General features: G+C 43.4%; 1 protein-coding gene across 2 annotated transcripts in view; it reads left to right on the plus strand.

Moving 5' to 3' along the window:
* The window catches only part of ADCY2 (adenylate cyclase 2), a gene marked incomplete at its 5' end in the record, with an annotated part of 125,498 nt that overhangs the window by 11,574 nt on the left and 87,626 nt on the right, over positions 1–26,298 (plus strand). The window contains one exon of one of the 2 annotated variants that reach the window (XM_082234240.1): positions 3,164–3,361. The exons of the other annotated variant lie outside the window; for it this stretch is intronic. Coding sequence (XP_082090366.1) covers positions 3,164–3,361 — 198 coding nt within the window. The remainder of the gene's footprint in view (positions 1–3,163; positions 3,362–26,298) is intronic. 2 annotated transcript variants of the gene reach the window in all.

Here is a 26,298-nt window from a genome sequence, read left to right on the forward strand (position 1 = left end):
AATTGCCAAGTTGAGTAACATCCAGCTTTGTTTTTTGAAGCAGCCCAGGCTGAGTGGCTTCACGTTCAGGGGGATATCCTAGTAACTTTTTGGAAGGAATGGATAGAAGGCTTACTGTTAAGATGAGAGTGCATAGGGGTTTTAAGTTCTCTTTTTTACCACGTAGCAGTGGAGCTTATTCAGCCCCGTAAAGTGGGAACGTTCCCCTGCTGGCAGGACAAGCAGAGGCTGCCTAGTAAGCAAGCCAAGTCAATATTTATAAGAGCATTCCTGGATCAGATGGAAGGTCTGCCTCATTCAGCCTGGTCTTTCTGAGAGTGGTCGGCCGGATGCTTTGATGCCCATAGACAGGTGTGCGCAGGACAGTCTTCCCCTGCAATGGTTGCAGTGGACGTGCTTATTCTGCCACAGATCCCTGGCTTAAGAGTATTGCCCAAGTCAGGGTCTGCTTGTAATTGGAGCAAGGAAATATAAAACTGAGCCATTCTTGCCCCCAGTGCTTTGCATGACATCCTTTACTCAGGAGGTTGCAAAGCAAACTGAGGTGCCTTTCACTGGTCCCACAAGCTATCTGTGTATAAGATTCATAAACAAATAAATTAACTATGATGCAAAAGTATATGATCTCTCTTCAGTGTTTTCACCATGAAACATGAATTGCATGAAGTTTGGCTGAATTAGGCCGCTGTCATAGACACACATTCCTTGAAACACGCCCCATTAGTGGGACTTGCCCTTTCTAAGTAAGCAGCACAGACTTACAGTAATAGAGTCCTAGAACTGTAGCATTGGAAGGGATCCCAAGGGTCATCTAGTTTAAGCCCCTTGCAATGCAGACATCTCAACTAAAGCATCCATGACAGATGGCCACCCTGCCTCTGCTTAACTTGCCCCGTGGAGTTCTCAAGCTCTTGTGCTCTGCCATGCTTAACCTATTCTGTTATTTAAGAGAGGATGCAGGGTCTGCCAACTTCTGAAACAGTTTTCCCCCATCCAGTGCCCTCCAGCTATTGTGCCCTACACTTCCCATCATCCCAAACTAGCACGGCCATGCTGTGTGTGTGCTGGCGTATGCTGACTGGTGTTGATGGGAGTTGTAGTCTACAACATCAGGAGTAGGAAAGGGTGTTCTAGAAAGTGGAAAGATTGAGGACGCTTGCTTCCTATGTGGAATCTTCATTTATTAGGTTATAAGTCTTTGTATGCACAAATTATACTATCTGGTAAGATAATAGAAATAAACAGTTACAATGCAATCCTATGTATGTCAACTCCCAGAGTATATAATTGCAGCCCTAAGCACAATGAAATAAGCATTTCGGGGGGGGGGTTAGTGCAAACAATATTTGGTGAATATTGGATGTTAAAGATCCCTACTTAGTTTGCAGAAATATACTGTACATTAAATTAAAGTACTTTTGAAAGCAGAGGGAGCTCAAGAAAACTACCGTACTTGCCTCTAAATGAGCAAATAAATTTAAAAAAATACGGAAGATTGGATGTGACTGTAAAAAGATTATTCTAGACAAAGAACTGGAGAGGAATTTGATTATTGAGAATCATTATATATTCATAAAAGACAGAGTTATATTAATAATTTCCTAAATGGATTATATTAATTCCACATTCAAGTGATGGTCAATGAATTTATGGATTAGTTTATCAGAAGAAGTGGTTAACTCAATTTGAAACACTAAGGTTCTGGGTTCAGATGGTTTAAGAGCTGGTATTTTAAAAACCTCTGACAGAATCAGTGCAGTAATACATATGGAAGAAATGGCTTAGATCAAAAGCAGGGCATCTCTTTCACCACAGCAGCTTCCAAAAAACTGACTCCAGGAGGGATCAGTGGGAAATTAGTGAACCCATATGAAACTATCAAACATTGATGAGTTAGTCTGCTTTTCTGTGATTTCCTATACACAGAAAAATCTAAGGCTGTCATCACGCAGCCCCCATGGGAGGGTTTGTAGTGCCTCATCACAATCCTGGATTTGCATGAAGTTGGGGAGGGAGCAAAAATGAAGGCAGGTTTTAAAATGGCAATTTTAAACAATGGCAGAGATTTGAGTGAATTTGGGGCAGAGAAGCAGGTTGTTCCGTTAAAGCTGATTTGGTGTTCTTGTGCAGCAAGCACATCCCCCCTTCTGCTACTTTTTGTGGTAAATCAAGCAATAATGGGAGAAAATGCCGGCAAGTGTGAGATAACAATTGCTTGATGTTGTATAACCTCTCTGCAAACAACCAGGATGAGTGCTTAATAAATAGCTGGCACAATTTGACCTTCCTGCAAAAATTTTTGGAAACAAAATCAGGATGATTGTTAAATAAAGAAGTTGTATAGAAATGGCCTGGGAGTAACATATATTGAACATAGTAGGACTTGCTTCTGAGCATGCAAATACAGGATTGCACTATTACATGGCTGTCAATCTTCCCTTTTTTTGCGGGAAATTCCCTTATTCTAGTGCTGTTTCCCGCTGCTTCCCGCTGCTATCTCGCATTGTTAGATATCCCATAGACTGTCCCCGGGACAGGAGAGGCTGCTGATCCCTTATTTGCAAATCTGAAAGTTGACAGCTATGCACTATTAGTTGCAAACTGATATGTTTTTAATTGTTCAAGCAACCAGGAAATAATTACAAGTTTTTCTATGAATTACAAAATTGCTCCTCCCTCCTCAGTGACTTAAATTGCTCTCACCAAATCAGTACACCTTGTCATTCTCCACCTCTTGATTTAATCAGAGAATAGTTTGCTCTTGAAAACTTAATTCCAGGTTTTGTAAGTCTCACACTTAATTAGGCAATTGATATGAACTGGCAAATCTGGTGGTTACTTGATTCATAATACAGTGGTACCTTGAGTTACAAACGCCTCAGGTTACAAATTCTTCAGGTTAAAAACACCGCTGACCTGGAAGAGTTACCTCAAGTTGAGAACTTGCTCCAGGATGAGAATGGAAATTGTGTGCCGGTGGCGCAGCGGCAGCAAGAGGCCCCATTAGCGAAAGCATGCCTCTAGTTAAGAACAGTTTCAGGTTGAGAATGGACCTCCGGAACGAATTAAGTTCGTAACTAGAGGTACCACTGTAATGAAAGCAAAATGTTGGTTTCCTGTTGCACGGGTTAAGTAGTAAGCTTTCCTTTCTTCTTGTTTTCAGGAAACGGAGGACCATGTGGCCTTCTTAGTAACTGTTCCAACAGCCCTGGCAATTTTCTTCACCATATTTATCCTTGCCTGTATAGAGCCATTATTCAAGAAGTTCCTTCGTGTTTTCTCTTTGGTCGTTTGGGTGTGTCTGGTTGCCATGGGATATCTCTTCATGTGCTTTGGTGGAATAATCTGTCCATGGGACCAGGTAAGTTTTTGTATGAAATTGATTCTTGCTGGTTTTGAGAGGGCCATATTATTTTGCCAGGAATGTGAAGGAGGGGAAAAAAAGGTCACGGATTTCAAGAATTGACACTTAAGACTCCTTGATCCAGTTGGGAAAACATCCAGTGCAAAGGCTGCAGATCTCTACTTGAAAATCCAACATTCCCAAAGAACATTTTTAGAGAACATAGATAGAAATAATTATGTATTTTAAGTAGGACACAATCATATGGGAAAGTCTTCTGCACAAACCCTATTGAAACAAATGGGCACTGGAGAAGGGCATGCCGGTCTGATGACTGCCCTTTAAAACATCCCATGTGATGTCTCTAACATTATAAAGAGCTAATTATTAGAATTTTGGTCAAGTGATAGAAGAATTCTCCTTTTGGGTCAGCAGATCAGCTAGCTGAGTCATAGAATAATCTGGAAGGGGGGCTGCTCACACCATAGTCTGCTTTGTTTTCTACATCCCTCTTTAATTTCAAATAGTATTTTAAAGCAAGGCAATGGCTAATATGCAGAAAGTCCTAAAGAGATGTAGAGTGGATGTATTTGACATTTTTTCACAGGGAAATATTGTCATAAATTGATAAATCCCTTTAATTTATTCTATGGTTACCTAGAATAAACACAGCCTGTAAAGGTGTAATAGCCGTAGGTCATAGTCTTCCACGGATAACTAAGCAGGTATCAAATATAATTATGCTGCGCATTTTTCCTCCATGAATTTCTGAAAGATTGCAGAAGTATGGTAAAAGACAAAGACAAATATTAATGGTCAGCTGCAGCAATGCATTGATTTTCATTCGTTTCTTTTTCTGTTACTTTATTGTGTACGCAAATACACTCACAAACATACAGTGTTCCATTTGTTTCAATGGGCTTTGTTTAGAGGCATTTACTGTACAGTGGTACCCTGCAAGACGAACGCCTTGGAAGACGAAAAACTCGCTAGACGAAGGAGTTTTTCGTTTTCTTAGCCGCTTCGCAAGACGCATTTCCCTATGGGCTTGCTTCGCAAAACGAAGCTTGCCCTGCATGCTCCGGGGACAGAGGGGAAGGCGCCTTCCCCGCTCTCCCCAGACCCCTTTTGAACCAAGGGGCGGCAACTGGGAGAAGCGATCTTCTCCCCTCCACCCCTTGCTTCAAAAGAGGGGACAGAGGGGAAGGTGTGCGCGCCTTTCCCTCTGTCCCCAGACCTCTTTTGAACCAAGGGGCGGCAACGGGGAGAAGCGATTCTCCCCGCTGCCCCTTCCCTTGCTTTAAAACAGGTCCGGGGACAGAGGGGAAGGCGCGCGGCGCTTCCCCTCTGTCCCCGGACGGTCTCCATAGGAACGCATTGATTGATTTTCAATGCATTCCTATGGGAAACCGTGCTTCGCAAGACAAACAACTCGCAAGAAGAAAAAACTTGCGGAACAAATTAATTTCGTCTTGCGAGGCACCACTGTAACTTGTATTCTTGCACAAGCGCAATTGAAATGAATGGGCAGCTGGCCTTCAGACTTTGCCTGTTAAACAGAGCAGCGCTTTCTGGGTGCTGCAGCTCAGGCTTCAGCTTCTGCAGCTTCAGTCAGTGACCTGAGGGACCCTGGACTGGAGGAGATTCTCTCCATCTCTAGATTTGGGCAAACCACCTTCAGCCCTAACACAGGCAGAGATCTGAAGCAGGGACACAACCGGATGCTTACCGTTTACATGCCTTGTTGCTACACCAGCCATTAAGAAGACGGTTACATTACGTTGACCACGGTGGAGGGAGTTGGGGATGCATAGCCTGGAGAAGAGGAGGCTGCGAGGAGATAGAGTCATAGAATCATAGAGTTGGAAGAGACCCCAAGGGCCATCGAGTCCAACCCCCTGCCAAGCAGGAAACACCATCAGAGCACTCCTGACATATGGTTGTCAAGCCTCTGCTTAAAGACCTCCAAAGAAGGAGACTCCACCACACTCATTGGCAGCCAATTCCACTGTCAAACAGCTCTTACTGTCAGGAAGTTCTTCCTAATGTTCTTCCTGAGAGAGCAGCGTTGGAATCCCCACTCAGCCATGGATAGGAGAGTCATCTTCAAATATCAAAAGGACCGCCAAATGGAGGGTGGAACATGCTTGTTTTCTCCTGTTCTGGAGGCCAGGACCAGAACCCATGGCATGAAGTTACCAAAAAGGAGATTCTGACTAAATACCAGAAAGAACTTTGTGATGGTGTGAGCTGTTTGGCAGCAAAACAGCCTCCCTTGGAAGATGGTGGACTCACCTTCCTGGGAGGTTTTAAAGCAGAGGTTGGATGGTCATCTGCCATGGATGTTTTAGTTGAGATCCCTGCATTGCAGAGATTGGATAACCCTCAGGGTCAGCACTACAGTTATATGACTATGTTATGCAGTGTTTTTGGATGCATTTAAATGACATTTGTAAGACGATGTGTAAAGTTTTAGGAAATCTTTATTTCAGTTGTAATTTATCTGGCTTGGTTTTTAAATTTGTAGATCTCATTGCCCTTTTCTTCATGTTATCCCTTTGTCATCACATGTTTCCCTGGTGCATGAGCACATCCTTGAGTTCCTCCTAGTCTAGTTGGTGTGAGGACAGAGTGTCCCATGTGCAGATGAGGGTCTTGCTGATGTCAGCAAGGAGGTTCAACTGCCCTAGCCTGTTTGCAGAGCTGGAGAAACCCTTCTTTGTTTTTGTTTTTTAAATTTTGTTTACGTTAGTTTGTTTTTTCATTATGAAAAGCCTAAGCAAATGTCATTCAGATGAGACTCTGGGAGAGTGGCAGTTTCAGGAGGCCGGGAGAGGGCTGGTCCCTTGATGCCACCCTCCTCCAGCCATGGGTCGTGCCTACTTCTGCTGTATTTAGGAGGGGCTTGGGTGGGCAGAGCGCCCTCTTTGCTGGCTGGTGTGGGATTTACCACCCACCCACTCAGTGAGGGAGCAGGCAAGTTGGTGCAGGGACCTTGCTATGGTTTACTTGGTCGCCATATTTGGGGCCAGGGTGGAATTTTGTCCTGCAAGCAAATGGGCTGGTTTTCAAGTTTTTGCCTCCTAATGAGAACCGTCACAACTCTGGCAGATAAGGCATTGGGCTGGATAATGCGGGTACCCTGTTAAGGTGGCCCGGGTGTGGGTGTGTGACTCTATCTGGGAGTCTACTGGTTGACCACAGCACCTGTGCGGGGTTGTGGCACCTGATCCATGTCGGCAGTGACTCGTCAGCACAGGATTAACCCTGCTGGGTTCCTATCAGGCAGCTTGCCAGATGCCGGATGCATGTCTGGTGCCTCAACCAAACATACTCTTACCTTTAATCACTAAAGTTGTGGCCTAATTCAACTCAGTTCCAGTCTCCTGTGTTCATTTCTTTAGTCTTCCCAGTGCTGGCCACAGACATCACGTGCCAGTGGTGGCAAATATTTTCTTTAGTGTTGAGGTTTCTAAGGAGATTCAGGATTATATGGGAAATGGCACAGGTTGGAGATGGAAAGGAGCACAAGTGTGTCAACATTTGGTATCCGAAGATCTGATGGAGGCCTATCAGGTTGCTGAAATCAAGCTGTGATTCTCATTTAACTGTCAGAAGATTTTGCAGGCCAAGAAGATGGAATGCATTGCAAAGTATCTCTGCTTGAAGTATCGTTTTTGGAATTCAGTAGAATGTCTTAAAAGTGCCTTTTAGGCAACCATCAAGGAATTTCTTGCCAGCTGCAGGAGTGCGTTGCAACCAGCCGGACAGCAGGAACCATCTCCCTCATTGCTTTCCAATGACTCACTGAAATGAACAAACATTAGTGGATTAAAAATGAAATGTGTCCAGGTTTAAAGAAGGGAAGTCAAAACTGAAAGGGGCTCGTAAATGAGGGAAGGCAATCCCCCCCCCCAGTAAGGTGGGTCACCTGGCATTTGTCAAAGGCTAATGCAAAAAACCCCAAAGCTGAAACTAGCCAGTGATTGTACTAACTCTATCCTTAAACTTTATACATTTGAATTAAGAGGGATTAGGAAATTCAAACATATTACCTTATAGAACTTGAGATGTCTTTCGTCTTCCAGCGAGGGTATATTTTTCTGGTTTTGTATGTGATATTATTAACAATATTTTTCTTTAATTTACATTACCTTCTCATCTACCCAAAGGGCAAGATTACAACACATCTTCTGCTCTTTATACCTCTGTAAAAACTTTGAGAAAGATTAGCATGTAGCAGACTTGCCAAGACCACCCAGATTGCTGGGTCTCCCGCGTTCAAACCCAAGCCACACCATTTGAGGTGGGGACCTGGAAAGCAATCCTTTCAGCAATGGTACCCCATTATTGCTGTTCCTTCCCTAGAGAGGCGTGCCCTGCTGTGTTTTGGATGCCAGGCAAAGACCTTTTTATTCTCCCATAACTTTTAAGTTCTGAATTTTGCTGTAAACTTCTGTCTAAATTGCTGCTCTTATTAATTGCTTTGTGATTTAAAAATTGATTGTGTGACTCCCCCCCCCAATACGGTTTTGATTTTATTCTGTTTTCATAGAATCATAGAATCATAGAGTTGGAAGAGACCACAAGGGCCATCGAGTCCAACCCCCTGCCAAGCAGGAAACACCATCAGAGCACTCCTGACATATGGTTGTCAAGCCTCTGCTTAAAGACCTCCAAAGTAGGAGACTCCACCACACTCCTTGGCAGCAAATTCCACTGTCGAACAGCTCTTACTGTCAGGAAGTTCTTCCTAATGTTTAGGTGGAATCTTCTTTCTTGTAGTTTGGATCCATTGCTCCGTGTCCGCTTCTCTGGAGCAGTAGAAAACAACCTTTCTCCCTCCTCTATGTGACATCCTTTTATATATTTGAACATGGCTATCATATCACCCCTTAACCTCCTCTTCTCCAGGCTAAACATGCCCAGCTCCCTTAGCCGTTCCTCATAAGGCATCGTTTCCAGGCCTTTGACCATTTTGGTTGCCCTCTTCTGGACACGTTCCAGTTTGTCAGTGTCCTTCTTGAATTGTGGTGCCCAGAACTGGACACAGTACTCCAGGTGTGGTCTGACCAGAGCAGAATACAGTGGCACTATTACTTCCCTTGATCTAGATGCTATACTCCTATTGATGCAGCCCAGAATTGCATTGGCTTTTTTAGCTGCCGCGTCACACTGTTGGCTCATGTCAAGTTTGTGGTCAACCAAGACTCCTAGATCCTTTTCACATGTACTGCTCTCAAGCCAGGTGTCACCCATCTTGTATTTGTGCCTCTCATTTTTTTTGCCCAAGTGCAATACTTTACATTTCTCCCTGTTAAAATTCATCTTGTTTGTTTTTGCCCAGTTCTCTAATCTGTCAAGGTCATTTTGAAGTGTGATCCTGTCCTCTGGGGTGTTAGCCACCCCTCCCAGTTTGGTGTCATCTGCAAATTTGATCAGGATGCCCTTGAGTCCATCATCCAAGTCGTTGATAAAGATGTTGAATAAGACCGGGCCCAAGACAGAACCCTGTGGCACCCCACTAGTCACTCTTCTCCAGGATGAAGAGGAACCATTGATGAGCACCCTTTGGGTTCGGTCAGTCAGCCAGTTACAAATCCACTGAGTGGTAGCATAGTCAAGACCGCATTTTACCAGCTTCTTTACAAGAATATCATGGGGCACCTTGTCAAATGCTTTGCTGAAATCAAGGTAGGCTACATCCACTGCGTTCCCTTCATCTACCAGGCTTGTAATTCTGTCAAAAAACGAGATCAGGTTAGTCTGACATGACTTATTTTTCAGAAATCCATGCTGACTATTGGTGATCACAGCATTCCTTTCTAGGTGCTCACAGACTGTTTGCTTAATGATCTGCTCCAGAATCTTCCCTGCTATTGATGTCAGACTGACTGGGCGGTAATTATTTGGGTCCTCTCTTTTCCCCTTTTTGAAAATAGGGACAACATTTGCCCTCCTCCAGTCTGCCGGGACTTCGCCTGTTCTCCAGGAATTCTCAAAGATGACTGCCAGTGGTTCTGAGATCACATCTGCCAGTTCTTTTAATACTCTTGGATGCAGTTCATCTGGCCCTGGAGACTTGAATACATCTAATCTAGCCAAATATTCTTGTACTATCTCCTTAGTTATTCTGGGCTGTGTTTCCTTTGCTGAATCATTTGCTTCAAATTCTTCAGGTCGGGCATTGTTTTCTTTATCGGAGAAGACTGAGGCAAAGAAGGCATTGAGGAGTTCAGCCCTTTCTGTGTCCCCTGTTTGCATTTCACCATCTTCTCCTCTGAGTGACCCCACTGTTTCTTTGTTCTTCCTTTTGCTACGAACATACCCATAAAAGCCTTTTTTGTTGCTTTTAACCTCTCTAGCAAGCCTGAGTTCATTCTGTGCTTTAGCTTTTCTGACTTTGTGTCTACACGTGCTGGCTATTTGTTTGAATTCCTCTTTGGTGGTTTCCCCCCTTTTCCATTTTTTGTACACATCCTTTTTTAATCTTAATTCAGTTAAAAGTTCTTTAGATAGCCACCCTGGTTTCTTTAGGCACCTTCCATGTTTTCGTCTCATTGGTATTGCCTGACGTTGTGCTTTTACTATCTCCCTTTTAAGAAACTCCCAGCCATCATGAACTCCCTTTCCTTTTAGTATTGCTGTCCATGGGATCTCACCCAGCACTTCCCTAAGTTTTATGAAGTCGGCTTTCTTAAAGTCAAGAAATTGAGTCCTAGTATGCTTGGCTGCTACTTTCCGCTGTATAGTAAACTTCAGAAGAGCATGATCACTCGCGCCTAATGATCCTTCCACATCTACCCCACTAACCAGGTCATCAACATTGGTTAGGACCAGGTCTAAAATGGCTGTTCCTCTTGTTGCTTCTCCCACTTTCTGGACAATGAAGTTGTCTGCAAGGCCAGTGAGGAATCTGTTTGACCTTATGCTCTTGGCTGAGTTTGACGTCCAACAAATATCCGGGTAATTGAAGTCCCCCATTACTACTATCTCCCTTCCTTTTGCATGCTTGGCCATCTGTTCCAGGAAGGCATCATCTATGTCCTCCGTTTGGCTTGGGGATCTATAGTAAACTCCCACAATGAGGTCTCTGTTATTCTTCTCTCCCTGAATTTTGACCCAAATGCTCTCACTTTGGCTTTGAGGTTCTAAATCTTGGATCTCTTCACAGGTATACACACCCCTGACATATAACGCCACTCCTCCTCCTTTCTTGTCTGGTCTGTTTCTCTGAAATAGATTGTATCCCTCCATTATTACATTCCAATCGTGGGACTTATCCAACCAGGTTTCAGTGATGCCTATTATGTCATATTTAGTTTGCTGTACCAAGAGCTCAAGCTCATCTTGTTTATTTCCCATGCTTTGCGCATTAGTGTACAGACATTGAAGTCCATTAATCATTCCCCCGTGTCTCTTATTTAAGGATTTTTTCCTCCCTCCACTAGGTCCGCGTGCTGTTTGCTCCATTTGGTCTATGACATTTGGATGATCATCTTCATTAATTGATAGACTCCTACCTTCAGGAGCACTGTCTCCCTCCCCCACATTAGTCAGTTTAAAGCCCTCCTGATGAGGTTTCTGAGATTTTTGGCAAAAACATTTCTCCCAACCGTTGTGAGGTGCAGCCCATCGCTTGCCAGAAGTCCATCTTCAAGAAACTGCAGTCCGTGATCTAAGAATCCAAACCGTTCCTGTTTACACCATTTGCGAAGCCAGCTGTTCACTTCCACTATTTTCCCCTCTCTCCCTGGGCCACGTCGTTCAACTGGGAGGACAGACGAGATGACAATTTGTGCATTTAGTTGCTTCATTTTCCTGCCGAGAGCCTCGTAGTCTCTTTTGATCTTCTGGAGGCTATTGCTTGCAGTGTCATTGGTTCCCACATGAACCAAGAGGAAGGGGTATTCGTCAGTGGGTTTTATGATTCCTTGCAGTCGTTCAGTTACATCTTGGATCTTAGCCCCGGGGAGACAGCACACTTCCCGAGACATCTTGTCAGGCCCACAGATCACTGCTTCTGTTCCCCTCAGTAGGGAATCCCCTATCACCACTACACGCCTCCTCTTGGGAGTTTTGTTGTAAATCACCCCCTGGCAACCATCAGGCTGTATACATATACAAAATTAAGTGTTCATGCTTACATGTTCAAAATCAGTGATTCATGCTACAGCGATGGTGTGCAGAATAGTACAAAACCAAATTACCTGGAAATAGCCTTGATATGCAGATATTCTTCATGTGTGGAAGTTTAGAATGTCAGTGAGAACATTAGGTTAGGACCCTTTCCCCTGACACTTGGGGGGTCACTTTTGTTTGGAGGGGCATTCAGTTATAAGAACCTCCATTTGATGTAGGAAATGTGGCAGCCCATACACAGATTTACCACCTCAGCGAGCATTAAGTCTGAATCATAATCATGTATTATAAATCATGTATGAAATAAAACATAACATTTTTGCATTTGCACTAGTTAACATAGTTGATTGCTTCCTTAACCCTTCAGTCATGAAGCATGTGCCCGGCCTGCTTCATTCAAACCCTTTAAGACAGCAGAAGTTTGAACAAATAGTATATATATTTAATTTGACTGAATGTTAAGAGATCGGGATGGATTGTTGAAAACAGGCGTTTATATTTATACATTAAAAGGAAGGGCAGTATAGATGAGGCAGCTGACTTTTTCAGTCTCTGGCCATTGCAGAGCCTGCAAATTCAATTTGTTATGAGAATGGGATGGCTTGTCTTTGACAAGGAGAATCCACTTGGTGAAAGGTATAATCTGGCCTAAATTCAGAACAGAGTCCAGTGAAGAATGGCTGGATTGCAGCAGTTTTAAATTTTTGCTTTGAGGTTCAGGGCATCTTCTGATTGTGGCCATTATAGTAACCACCTTCAATTTCTCCTTCCATTGCTTTGGGCTTTGTCAAACATTCACAAATATTGCAGTGGCGTGCGCTCCACTGGTCTGTTGAAAATCTGTTGTGTCTTCGTAATGTTCTGAGGTTTCAAAAATCCCATTTTAATCAACCATTTAATTAAGGGCAAGTTATGAGCACATGTCTGTTTGTTGAGTTTCCTTCCCAAGGGAAAAATGGTCACTGCTGAACTGAGCTGGCAGATACCCACAGAAGTCTGTAGTCGGGGGGGGGGGGATGCTTTCGTGTTGTGTGCTGTTTGCTTCTGGGGCTGCTTCTCTATCTGTGTGTGTGCGTAAGAGAAACTCACATTGATCCTGCCATTTCTATCCTGTGTCTAATGTAAGTAAAATGTGACTGCATGGGAGGCTGGGTTGTAATACGTGAGATTCTAGACTGTTTTCCAGTTAGCACATTTTAGAGCTGAAGGTTGATCCTATGCTTTTTAGTACACAAGTGGTTTTTTTTAAAGAGTCTTTATTTTTCACATAAACCAAAGGTGTTCTGAACGTGGAATATAAATGAATGTTTCTCCAGCTTGAAGAACTTGACTCTGCTGGAGGTTTTCATGGGGCATTAGAGACTGATATTTTTGCAAACATGTTGGAAATGATTAGATGAAATGAAATATAGTGAGTTTGTACTGGCTACTCAAAGATTCAAAGGACATATTAAGGGAACTATTCTAGCTTTGAAAGGCATCTCATGGGAATTTCATTGCATTTCCTAGCCCAGCATGTTTTGAAAAGATACCCGAAAGGCTATAACTCTCAAGTCTGCAGGATTTCATAGAATCATAGAATCATAGAATCATAGAGTTGGAAGAGACCACAAGGGCCATCGAGTCCAACCCCCTGCCAAGCAGGAAACACCATCAGAGCACTCCTGACATATGGTTGTCAAGCCTCTGCTTAAAGACCTCCAAAGTAGGAGACTCCACCACACTCCTTGGCAGCAAATTCCACTGTCCAACAGCTCTTACTGTCAGGAAGTTCTTCCTAATGTTTAGGTGGAATCTTCTTTCTTGTAGTTTGGATCCATTGCTCCGTGTCCGCTTCTCCGGAGCAGCAGAAAACAACCTTTCTCCCTCCTCTATGTGACATCCTTTTATATATTTGAACATGGCTATCATATCACCCCTTAACTTCCTCTTCTCCAGGCTAAACATGCCCAGCTCCCTTAGCCGTTCCTCATAAGGCATCGTTTCCAGGCCTTTGACCATTTTGGTTGCCCTCCTCTGGACACGTTCCAGTTTGTCAGTGTCCTTCTTGAATTGTGGTGCCCAGAACTGGACACAGTACTCCAGGTGTGGTCTGACCAGAGCAGAATACAGTGGCACTATTACTTCCCTTGATCTAGATGCTATACTCCTATTGATGCATCCCAGAATTGCATTGGCTTTTTTAGCTGCCGCGTCACACTGTTGGCTCATGTCAAGTTGGTGGTCAACCAAGACTCCTAGATCCTTTTCACATGTACTGCTCTCAAGCCAGGTGTCCCCCATCTTGTATTTGTGCCTCTCATTTTTTTTGCCCAAGTGCAATACTTTACATTTCTCCCTGTTAAAATTCATCTTGTTTGTTTTTGCCCAGTTCTCTAATCTGCCAAGGTCGTTTTGAAGTGTGATCCTGTCCTCTGGATTTGTAGCAAACTGATATTCTACAAATGCAGCAACAGAGATCATAGAATCATAGAATCATAGAGTTGGAAGAGACCACAAGGGCCATCAAGTCCAACCCCCTGCCAAGCAGGAAACCCCCTGCCAAGCAGATAAATGTTTACAACCCATACATAACTTTTGCTCAGTCTGACAACATCTTTATGGACATAAACATCCACAAATCTCTTTTTCTCCAGTCTCTGTACATCTTGTTATATATGATGCTATTGAGTGGAGGAAGGTCTCGGGGTGATATCTGATTGCGCTGCTGCGTAATTGCAAGAGCTGTTGAGCCAGTGGGAAGTGTCTGCTCACAGAAGAGGAAGGGAGATGACTTCCCCTTATTTCCCCAAATCATCCAAAGCAGATTATTGGGGGGGGGAGGGTTGTTAAAAGAGAAAGGGGAATTGGCAAAAATCTTATCACGTCCTCTTCTGTGAACAAGGATGCCTGCTGGCCTGATGCTGTCATGATTCATCATTCAACAGGACGAGCAGTTGTAAGTTGTAAGTACAGTGGTACCTCAGGATGCGAACGGGATCCGTTCCAGAGCCCTGTTCGCATCCTGAAGTGAACACAACCCGCATCTGTGCGTACGCGAGTTGAGATTCGCCGCTTCCACTCATGCACATGACGTCATTTTGTCCGTCTGCGCATGCGCGGGCAGCGAAACCCGGAAGTAATGCGTTCCGTTACTTCCAGGTTGCCGCGGAGCGCAACCCGAAAGTGCTCAACCTGAAGCATATTCAACCCGAAGTATGACTGTAGAACGCCAGCTTCCTGCAGCTCTTCTAGTCCACCCTGACTCCTGATGTAATGGGAATCCCTTTCTGTGGATGCAAAGGGAATAGCAGCTGAGTGACTGAAGGGGAACCCCTGAGGATGTTCATCGGTGTTGCTGCTGTTATGCCAAGCAAATAAGGGCCAGAAACTGCACTATATTGGGCTCAGACAGCTTGTTTAGCTATAGCTTTCCATTTTGTATTGCTGTTTAAGCAAAAGGCAACTTGGGCACATGGCTGAAGTCTGCCTTGTGTTGCTTGCAGTTGTTAGTGTAACTTTTATTGCGTAGCTCTTGAATTACTTTATGTCAAGCGATTTAACAATAGTAGCAATGCTTTCCCAGTGGGTTTTTTTTTTTTTACGGAGTACACAATTGAGGCTGCTGTCCTCCAGGAGTGAGTCATTTTTTCTAGCCTGAGGGCAATTTTCTGGGGGCCACATGTGACTGATGCGGTAGACCAGAGGCAAAAGGGAGCAGAGCAGCATGTGTCACTTTTGCTTTTCACTGTAAGCTGCACTCTACCTCCCACAAAAGTCAGTGGCTTCTCTGCGCATGCACACCAATGCACATCTTTCCATGGTCCATCCACTTACTGTAGTTCAAGGATCATGCCCAGCAGGTGAAATCACTCAAGGAGTGTGCGGATTATTCACTCCCATTTGCTCTTGCTGCTCGGTCTTCCCTACCCTGAAGCCTTCCACAAATCCAAATGTAGATTCTCGAGGTAGAGAACTGTATCTTCGTTGTTCCACATTAGCTGTGTGCATAGGCCATCAATTAACCAATCTCCCCTTTGGTAGGTTGCCCACCCTGAAACCTAAGTCCTTCTTTAATTATTTCAGAATCTCACCTACCAACTTCCCAATCAAACTTCCTTTCCAAGCCTTCTGTGCAATGGGGACGTGCGCTAAGAATGTCAAATTCAGAAATCCATGCAGATTCTGTGATGGATATATTTGCGGCTTGCTGTCTTGGGACTCTTATTAGATGGTGTAAAGGCTTTGTTTGGTGAAGTGTTTAATGAGACGGGAAACGGCAGAGCAGGAAAGGTGGGGGAAGGGACAAGAGCAGAGTAGTTTAAAAACTGTAGTTCTATTATTGGTTTACTCCATCTGCTTTGTGTTATCAAAGAATCCAAATATCTCTCTCAAATAAATCTCATTTAAAGTTTCAGATAGATTGTTATAAGTCACCAGGGATTTTTCATTGAAAGACCACCTTTGGAATACAGAAGTGAAAGAAAGGCTTGCTTAGCCCATTCCAACCTGATTGTGTGGCTCTTTATAGGTGTGGTGATGGGGACATGCCATGCCAACCCACATCCCTTGGATTAGGTTGCAGAAAAAAGCTGGCAAAGTCTTGTGCTGTATTCTTGGTGTCTAAAAGGCCCATAAGACCTCCCATACTAGGGGTTGTCCAGCGCTCTACCTTCTTCTGTTTGGGAGTACAGGCAGCTCTCCATTTGCATGTGTTTGGCATGTGTGCAACCACTGATACACAGACACACACACAACATTTCATTATTCCATAACATCCTTTTACGAATTCATATCAAGCTGAAATGTGAACTCACATCCCCATAAAAATCTGTTAAAATGTATGTAAGTAGCAAATGAAAAATGTTAGTACCAGAGTCAAAACACAGTGCTGAAGGTTGTATCTTTTTGTCATCACTTTTTTTAGTGATGTAAAGAACTGTTTGTAGCTGTGGTTGCTTTATGTACACTTTTCCGTGTATAAGACTATGTTTTTTTATTCAAAAATCATTTTCAAAATTCGGGGTCGTCTTATACATGGGTAGAGCAGGTGGGCAACTCTTGGCACCCCCCCAAAAAGCTCAACAACTGCGGGTAATCCTCCCCCCCAAAAGCGCAACAACTTCAGGGAATCTCCCCCCCCCCTTTTGTTAAGTTTGAGTCCCCCAAAATAGGGGCCGTGTTGGACACGGAAAAGTATGGTAGTTTTGATCAACCTCGGAGCTGCTTGTTGTTCTTCAGCTAGACTCAGTGTCTAAGAGACGCTACTCATAGCTTGTCAATCTGCTCGGAGTTGTTCTCGAAAATGAAACATAGCTTGAAGGCTGTAGCTTGCAGCAATCGCCTTCAGTTGTTTTCAATATGAGCATAATACCTTGCTTAGGATACTGCTTTGTGCCAGAAATTGCGGCTAGGTGTCATTTTCCTCCAGGTGTTGGATTAATGCACATCCTCATTAATCTGAACAGTCCAGATAAAGTTGAAAACTGAGGAGCCAAAGCTATTGCAGTTTTTGATAGCTTTTGTGTCTGTCTTAGGAGAAGACTATTAAGCCTTCAGACCACAATAAAAGTATACGGAGAAGTGGCATTTATTGACTGCTCCTCTTTATGCTTTTGTCACATAGCCAGCACATTTTGTCATGGAAGCATTTTAATCTAAGCTGCTTGGAAAAATTAGTGAAGAAATAATGAAGTGGCAGGTCAAAATTTTCATTACTGCTTTATGCTGTGACTTCTGTGCCAGGTATGGAAATCATGGTTCCAGAAGCTCAGGTCAACCCTTTTGCATAGCTAACATTAATGTTCCATAAATCTTTTTTTAGGAAAAGATCTCAAGGTGGCCAGTGTGAGAGCAGCAGGGATAACCTTGAAGCAACAGGGTAACAGGGGAGTCTCACAGTCCAGAGTTGGAAGCAATTGGCTCAAGAATGAAAGTTCTGGAGCCAGTTGTCAACTGAGCCTGATGAGGCTTTTTAGGGCTAAGAGAGATCCCTTGATAATGGGTGAGGGAAAGTGTTTCCAAATCTGAAGGCAGGCAGCGAGAGAGGTCAAATTCCAGTCAGTGTCATTTGCACATGCGTTCCTTTCATAATTCCATTTGCCTCCTGTTTTCATATCAATGGGATTTTTGCTTTAAAAATTGAAACAAAAATAATAAATATTTAAATATTACGTATTTTCTTATTCTAATTCCTAAATTGTCCTAAATGTACGCATTCCTGTGTAGCTTGGTGCAAGCTTTGAGCTGAGAATTACATTGCAGTATTTTGCAAAACTCCACAATCTGTAGGAGATCTGTGTTCTAGTCTGCACAGTAGTCTGGGAGGTGTGTGGGTCAGGTCTGAATTCTGCAAGCATCCCAGTAAGAAGGTTGAAATATCAAAACCAGCTATGTGGTTTAGGACAAGGCAAAGCAGACAAACCAAGGAGCAGGCACAGGTCTTGCTGGCACAGTGGATCCGATTGTTACGCAACAGCAGGCTCTGGAGGTGGTGGAAGTGAGAGGGGGCTGGTTCCTCATGGCCACTTCACCACAGCGACAATGGCTTGCTTATTTATTTATTTAATGCTTTATTTTATGTAACAAGATTAACAAAACATTCCAACAATGGGAGGGAAGGAAGGAAAAAGAAAAACAATTATTATTTAATTTATATAACGCCAAAATGCCTAATAAGTTTTTTACAAGTAGAAAATTAATTATCAAGTGTCCACATGCAATAAAAATACGCCATAAAGAAAGCCTGCCAGATGTCAAAAAGAACAACAACTACCAGACTTTTAGGAGACATCTGAAGGCAGCCCTGTTTAGGGAAGCTGTTAATGTTTGATGTATTACTGTATTTTAATATTTTGTTGAAAGCCACCCAGAGTGGCTGGGGAAGCCCAGCCAGATGGGCGGGTATAAATAAATTATTATTATTATTATTATTATTATTATTATTATTATTACATTCAACCTCCAAGGTACAACTGTATACTGAAAGAAATTCCACTGAGGATACTCCGTAAAACAAAAAGGCTACTCCTTTATAACAAATAAAATTAAGCAGAAAAGATTGGACACACTGGACGGAGTGATTTTACCTTTAATTAGAAAGATTTTGACTTGATTTGGTACATAAAACAAGAGACTATGGAAAAATTCAAGCAAATGGATGAGACTGAAGAAACAGAATGGGGAGCTGGGGATAGGTTAACATTCAACTGAAGCCAGAACTTTTCCTTCTAGGAATAAAGGATATACAGTTAGAAAAGAACCATAGAACATTATTTCAGTATATCATCACATTGGATTTTATATGCACAAAGATGGAAAGATACATTATCTGCCTTGGAGGAATGGTGGCTAAAGTTAATGGATTTGGCTGAGATGACAAAGTGAATGTGTTTAAGTAGTGAAAAATCATTGTTGATATTTACAGAAGATTGGAAACCCCTTATAGATTTTTTGCATGAAAAAGAAAATGAACTTGTGATACCTGGATTTCAGCATTGAAGAAAATACTGGTTTTTACAAAAAGTGGAGTAGTGTTACCTTGCAGAGTGGGACAATGTTGGGTGGCAGAGAACAGAGCAATCTGTGCCATGTGTCCTGTCTTGTGCCCCCTAAGCTATCTGTTGTTCTCAAATGCAGTGGAGGATGCTGTCACATTGCCAGTGTTGGAGTAGGAGTCAGCTACCCATCTTGTCCTTTGCCTCAGGCAGCAAAATGTCTTGGGCTGGCCCTGAGCAGGGTGTGACTGCAACTTTTTTATGTGATGGCAAAGCAACCTTTGCTTACTCCCACTGCCTCCCTGCCTTTGGAGGAGCAAAGGGCTTGAAGTCTTCATGAGATCTGGGAGGGTTTCCTTAAATTATTATTTAAACAGAAGCAGTAGAATAATACCTTTTTTTTAGTGGTATTATTTTTTAGTGCTATGAATTTCCCAGAACTCTCCTTTAACTGGATGTTTAACAACAACAAAAAAGACAGCAGGTTAGAGGGTATTGTTTGGGACTAAGAAAAGCCAAGCTGCAGTAAGTAATAGTCTTTAAAATGGGATGGAAGAGGTATTATTCAGACAGTGCAATCCTATGCACTTATACTTGGAATTTCAGTAGGACCTGCTCCCAGTTAAGTGTGCATAGGGTTTTAGCCTTAATTAGGTTAGGTGAGCAGTAGCAAACATTTCTGCTGCTCCAGAGAAGCGGACACGGAGCAATGGATCCAAACTACAAGAAAGAAGATTCCACCTAAACCTTAGGAAGAACTTCCTGACAGTAAGAGCTGTTTGACAGTGGAATTTGCTGCCAAGGAGTGTGGTGGAGTCTCCTACTTTGGAGGTCTTTAAGCAGAGGCTTGACAACCATATGTCAGGAGTGCTCTGATGGTGTCTCCTGCTTGGCAGGGGGTTGGACTCGATGGCCCTGTCAGGGAAGAGTTAGAGTTAGGAGATTCCAGTTTCCCAGAGGGAGAAAGCATTCCCCGGGGGGGGGGGGGAGGAGAGCAGTGAATTGAAGAGAGGAGAGCGGCAGGGAGGGACCGGCTGTTCCCAGGAAGGGCCAGGGTTCAGTTCTAGCTCAGATTGGGAGGAGAGGAGATCCAGGCCAGCTCTAGCCAGGAGGGTAGGAAAAAGAGCGGGAAAGCGAAGGGAAGGGCGCCTTCGCCATTTTGAAGGTGGCTGGTCATGGAGAAGCAGAGCTCAGAAGGTAGCTGAAAGAAGTGACGCTGAGGAAGAAGAGTTAAGAACCGTTTATAAGAATGTTTTGTTAATACGCAATAAAAGGTTATAAAAGAACAAGAAGCGTTTGTGTGGTGATCTGAAGAGGACAACGACCAGTCCTGACAGGCCCTTGTGGTCTCTTCCAATTCTATATGATTCTATGATTCTATGAAACATGGGGCCCTGCAAATTTAATAAATAAAATGTACTCCTTTTAGATGTGTTTGTGGGAGGAGGGAGTTGATTTTATTTTGTTGTTTATGTATTTTGTGTTTTTATGATGTGTTTCTATCTACGGATGGAGGGTGGCATATAAATTTAATAAACAAATAATATTTTGGACTATAACCCCTATCAGTCCCTGCCAGTTGGGCCAGTGGTCAGGGGTGAGGGGGCCTGCAATTCAAAACATAGGGAGGCCCCCACTGTGGCTGAGGGTTTGGGATAGAAATATATTGGGCGGTAGCTAGGCATGCTGCACTGAAGGAATAAAGGTGGCCACTTTATTCAGTAGCTCTACATTTCATGCAGACATCAATGAGAGCGAGTACTTCTGATTCTATTTGTGTTTACTCCACACTGAGTTCCCGTGGCCCAGCAGTTCGCAGAGAGCTTCAAAGCAGACCAGTTAATCTTTCCACACCAAGATGTTCTACCTGTTTCTGTGTAGCATATGAAACCAAATACATTCCTATTTCATGTGCTATTTTTGGCAGTGGCAGTGCCCTGCTGCCTGGGAGAAGGGGGGAAGCAGTTGTTGTTTTGCTGGTGCTGAAAGCTGGCCCTTTCGAAGGAGGAAATCGGGGGTACATCTCATAATTTTTGTTTTAAAACCCAGATCTCTAACATCTGCCTAATCATTTGGGTTAATCTGACTCGCTGATGTAAAGAGCAGGCAAGTGTGTGTGTCAGTTGGGCAACAGCACCAGTGAAATAACATTTCTGTAAAATATCTTGGTCCAGGCTGCTTTTCTTTACTGTCTGCTTGATGTATTGAAAACAGTTTAAATTTCAGAATTAAGTTATCTCAGTCTCTGAGCAACAGACAACACAATATTTTATGGCCAAAACTGTCAGTGAGAAGGGAAAGGCACTTTAAAATAAATAAATTAGAGATGTACTGTATTACAGGGTCATTTTCCATCTCTTCTCATCCTCTTTTGCAATCCACTTCTTTCCACCTTAAAATATTTTGTTGTCAGTTGATATCACTTTGGGAGACCTGTAGTTTACAAACACTCCTTCATCCTTATCTTACCCTTCTAAAGCCTCTGAAAATCTTGAATAGGGAAAAGCAGCATTTGAGGGCAGGGACTAACCTGCCTCAAATGATGCAAGCAAAAATATGAAATATGAATTCAGTTGTTATTTAAGCAAGTAATGGTACAAGTTCAGCAGCAGACACAGGGCTCAGAAGTCATGGTTCAGGTATTCCAGAGCAGAGCGAGAAGTTAAGAACAGGACGGAAATGACATAGATCTCCCAACAAGTTTCCACATCCTGTCCAGCAAGCTTTTATATATGAGGCGGGGTGCGCTAGCTCAGAGGACTTGCTCACCTTGCAGGAATGTTGAGATGGTGCGTGTGCATGCACGCAGAAACACACATTCAGTCGGGATAGGTGGGTCTGCTCCATTCTGCGAAGGCAGTGCCCTGTTCTGCTGACAGGACTGCACTCTCCAGTTCTGGCTTCTGTTTGGTTGCCGCCGCCTCCTTTTCCGCCTCCCACTTCTGCTTCCACAAACCCTCCTTAGGCTACACTGAGGCTTTGCACTCCACAGGAAGGCTGCTGGGGGGGGGGGAGTGCCGGCATCCCTGCACCTCCTTCTGAAGCAGCTGGCATTGAGTCAGGGGGGGGGGGGAGATCCCTCCTCCTCCTGCATCAGAACCTGCCTCTCCAAGCACAATCCTGACAGCACTGTGAGGCTGGTGATAGGAGCACGGAGAGAGCTGGGGGGGGGATGAGGAGCTTCCTGCCATTTCTGCCCATTATTTCTGCTCATACTTGTCCCAAAGTTCTTCACTTGGAGACTCCAAATAGGTCTACTGAATGGCAAATGCACATTTGGTACCCTATGTGGGGGATGGCTTGGGTGCTGGTGGTTTGGAGTGGATAGGGAAAGAGTTAGGTGCGCACACACACATGCCAAACACATAGCTGTGCACCACTTCTAAATCCCTTTCCCTAGATTGCCTTCATTTAATCTGTTTGCAGGTGTATATGTATGTATGTATGTGACATGTAATTATATCCTTTAGTGAAGTCTTGTACGCTGCACAATCTCTTGGAAAGCCACAGCATTGTTCTGATGTCTGTTTGCAGAGCTGAAATTAATTGGTGTCAAAATATTATCCGGAGAATTGGTGAATACTCCCTGGTGAATAATCAGTTGGACAGACAATAGCATTTTCCTGTTCCTGTTTTCTCCATGGGCTCTTCCAGCCATACCTTTTATAGTTCTATTTGTCCTGTTTGTTTATAGAATTCACAGGAGTGGCAGTCATTTGTATTGCTGTTCTGGTTGATTTCTCTTATCATCCCTTTGTTGCAGCTACTATACACTTATTTGGAGGCCATGCGGCTTGATTTTCAAACTGTCTCCCATAGCTTTTTAAAAATTGTAAAATGCAGTATAATGCTTGCTATTGGGACAAAAATCACCGTCATATTTGTCTGTAGCCCTGAAACGCATCTAGCTTTTAACCTTTTGGATTTGGATCAAACCTGGTCAGCCATCCATTTGTATCCAAATGTGGCCAGCTGCTTTGCAACCTATCTAAAAACAGAAGCAACAAGAAGAGGAGTTCTTGCTATAAATCTTTCTGCTGTTCCCATTTCCATTAGCAGCAAAAGCAGCTGCCAAACCTCCTCAGTTCTACAATAAAATCCTTTTTGTAAGCAGACTGCCTGTCCGGATCTTAGATATGCCTTTATTACACACCAGGGGCCTCTATTGGAATTACAGGCAGTCCCAATTTCTTGCTTACTCCCCTGAACCTTCACTCGGAAAGAACGTACAGAGCCTCTTTGCTGAGCACTCCTCCTCCCATAACGTATTGTTCTAGCAGGTTTGAAAATAAAAATATTTACTATGTATTTAAAATTCTAAACACATTTACAGGAGTCAGCATTTTAATAAATGAACAAAAGGCAAACAAGACTTCAATAAAGCAAGCTATACATTTGCAGACAAAAGCCAGACAAGTGTACACTTTCCCTCTTGGGCTTATTAATTGTCATTTGGCTGGTCTTCTATGCCATAAGGAGGCAGTGCCACATCCTAAGGAATAATCCCATTATCAGCTAATGTTAGTTAGTTAGGCTCTTAGTTTCACCCATGTTACACAGCCCCACTCATGAGGTGACCTATTATTGTCAGTTGGAGCAATAATAGGGAAGTAGCACCTGCCCACAATCTGTATTGTATGCTGGAACCCCATTTAGGCAGGTCTGTCCTTGATCTGTGTAATAGAAGAATGCACCTAGCAAATACATTTTTTCCCAGGAGACATCAGCTGTGCAGTTTTATTACTAACCATCAAGGTGAGACTACTGGGACCTCTAAATTACCAACCAAAAGAAAGTGGATAAAATAAGTTTTATTGAAACACCTATCAAAAGAAAGGGGAAAGTGAAGGGGGAAACCATGAAGGTGGAAGAAATGGAATATCATTTTTTCAGGGTATCAGTATGACCAAGACACACGGGGTGTGTGTGTGTGAGAGAGAGAGAGAGATTGCACGAATACAACTCAATTTGCAACTACTTTACGGTAGTCCTCTAACTTCAGAGTGGAGTGCAGCAGCAGACAGGGCTCTGTGGTGAAGCACATGCCAGGGCCTATCTCGTCCACAGTGAATTTCCAAAGGCCAAACTTCAGTGCAACTTAACCATATCACTTGAGCACATAGAACCACCACACAGCAAAAGCAGCATGCTTCACAGCAGATACTAGTTCCCTCATCATCATTTTCTGTCCCTGGAGATGTGGCCAAGGGATTTTAGCAATCTTGAAGAGAGTAGCTCTGGAAATTCGAAAACGGAAAATCCAGTGGACATCATCCCAAATATTTAGAACAGCATTCTCCCTCTAACCGTGATTGTTGGTTTCAACTCAACATGTTCTGGGGGACTGTTTCACTTATAAAGAGAGTAAGAGTAGGTCCAAAGTGGTAGTAATTAAATGGCTGGCAGTTCTCTAATCCTCCTCAAGTTCATGCACTGGTTTCTACTCAGGCTAAAGAATATGCTGGCATCTCCTCTGATGGCTTCTTCTCAGTTTGGAGAAGAAGACCTTAACATTGCGACTTCCGGGTCAGCGCCATCGATAATGGCAGATTCCCTCTGAGTCTCTGAGGGACCAGCTCCGCGGGATCGGGTCTGACCGCTGCGGTGAAGCGGGAGCCATTTAAAAATCACAGGCGGGTGAAGCCTGTGAACGTGGGGACTCAGCGGGCACCTTTTGCGCCCCCCAAATTGCGAAAGGAACCCTTTTAAGGGCTCCAGAGCAAGACGGGGTGAGCAGCGCGCTGCTGAGAGTCGACTGCTTCTTCCGCGGAGTGAAGCCGCATAGCCGTTATCGGAGAGCGCTGACTTCTTCCTGGGACAATTTGACTTTGAAAGCAACTACCCGTGAGTAGGATTAAATTGGATTTAAAGGGAAAAACAAGTAAATTCGGCACCAAAGCGGGAAGGTATAAACAGGAAGTCTGCCTTCCTTTCTTGTAAATAGATCAAAGCAAAGAGACTGTAAGCGGAAACTCTGAAAGATGCTTGAAAAAAAGATCTAAATCTCAACATCAGGAAAGCGATCTCCCCTCCGGATTGCAGGAGAGGGGGGGGGGAAGGTTTGAACTGTATTTATCTGCAAAAAAGGGGGGAAAGGAAGCTAAAATCCACCGCCTAAAACCTGGGAACAGACTGCCCCGAGATAAGAAATACTGCTCTGTGGAAAGCCTATCAGTAAGCAGAGGACTTTTGACAGTTAACTCTGCAAAAGAGATACAGTGTTTCTGAACCTCTCCTGGTTTTAAAGTAACTGATTAAGTGCAACTGAAACTGTTGTTTTTATGTCAACTGGGGGACTTATAAGGACTATTTTCCTTTCTTAAAGTTGCAAGCTTTGGCCGTTACTGTGTCCCCCTAGAGGAGGCTTGACATTGTTACAATAACAACTGGGCTAGAGGAATTTTCCATTTCAAAATAAATTCCAGCCGTGGGATCGACCTTGGACTCTCATGAGAGTGTTATGGCAGATGGAAGAGGAAAGTTAGAGTTGACGCAGGAAAAAATTACTAGGTCTGGCAGACCCTATCGGACAGATACTGCGTTGCAGCAAAGGGCTTCAACATCTGGTCCTTCTGGAATATCTGGAATACCAGGGGCTGCACCTCCACAAGTTAAATCAAAAGTTATGTCGTCCGAAGATGTTTTGGCACAGGCACTTGGAAAAATTAATGAATCTTTGGAAAACTTAGCTAAACAAGTAGCTGAAACAAATAAACAAGTAGCCGAAGCATCAGTTAAAATTGACCAGAATACCACAAGCATTAATAATTTGGGACAAAAGGTGAATACCAACACAGAGTCTATTGAAAAATTACTACAGGAATCTGCTTCGACCCGAAAGATAGCTGAAGAAGCAACTGCTACTCAAGAGAAGATACCACCGGTGTATAAGCAACTTGAGGACCACGGTTTGACGTTGTCTATGATTGAATTGAAGGAGAAACAAAGAAATTTAAGAATCAGGGCTGTACCAGAATGTGAGAAAGACAATTTGGCTGATTTTCTTACGCAGGAATTTGCAGATTTTTGGCAATAGGATTTGGGGAAGGAAGAATTTAAGATAGTGAGTGCATTTAGACTTGGAAGAGGAGGAAGGAGGAACAAGGTGAGAGACTGCTTGATTACCCTTCGTACAAAAGAGGAGAGAGACAAAATCTTGGATCTGCATTGCCAAAAGACCTTAGAAATTTACGACTCAAGTGTGGAGATATTCAAGGACATTCCAAAACACCTTTTGGATTTAAGGCTCAACTATGGAGATCTGGTTGCCCTGTTGAGAAGAAATAGAATCATCTTTAGGTGGGAATTCCCTCAAGGCCTGTCCTTTAAATATAAAGG

This window comes from Podarcis vaucheri (genome assembly GCF_965113315.1).
Source record: "Podarcis vaucheri genome assembly, chromosome: 8".
NCBI lineage: Eukaryota > Metazoa > Chordata > Lepidosauria > Squamata > Lacertidae > Podarcis > Podarcis vaucheri.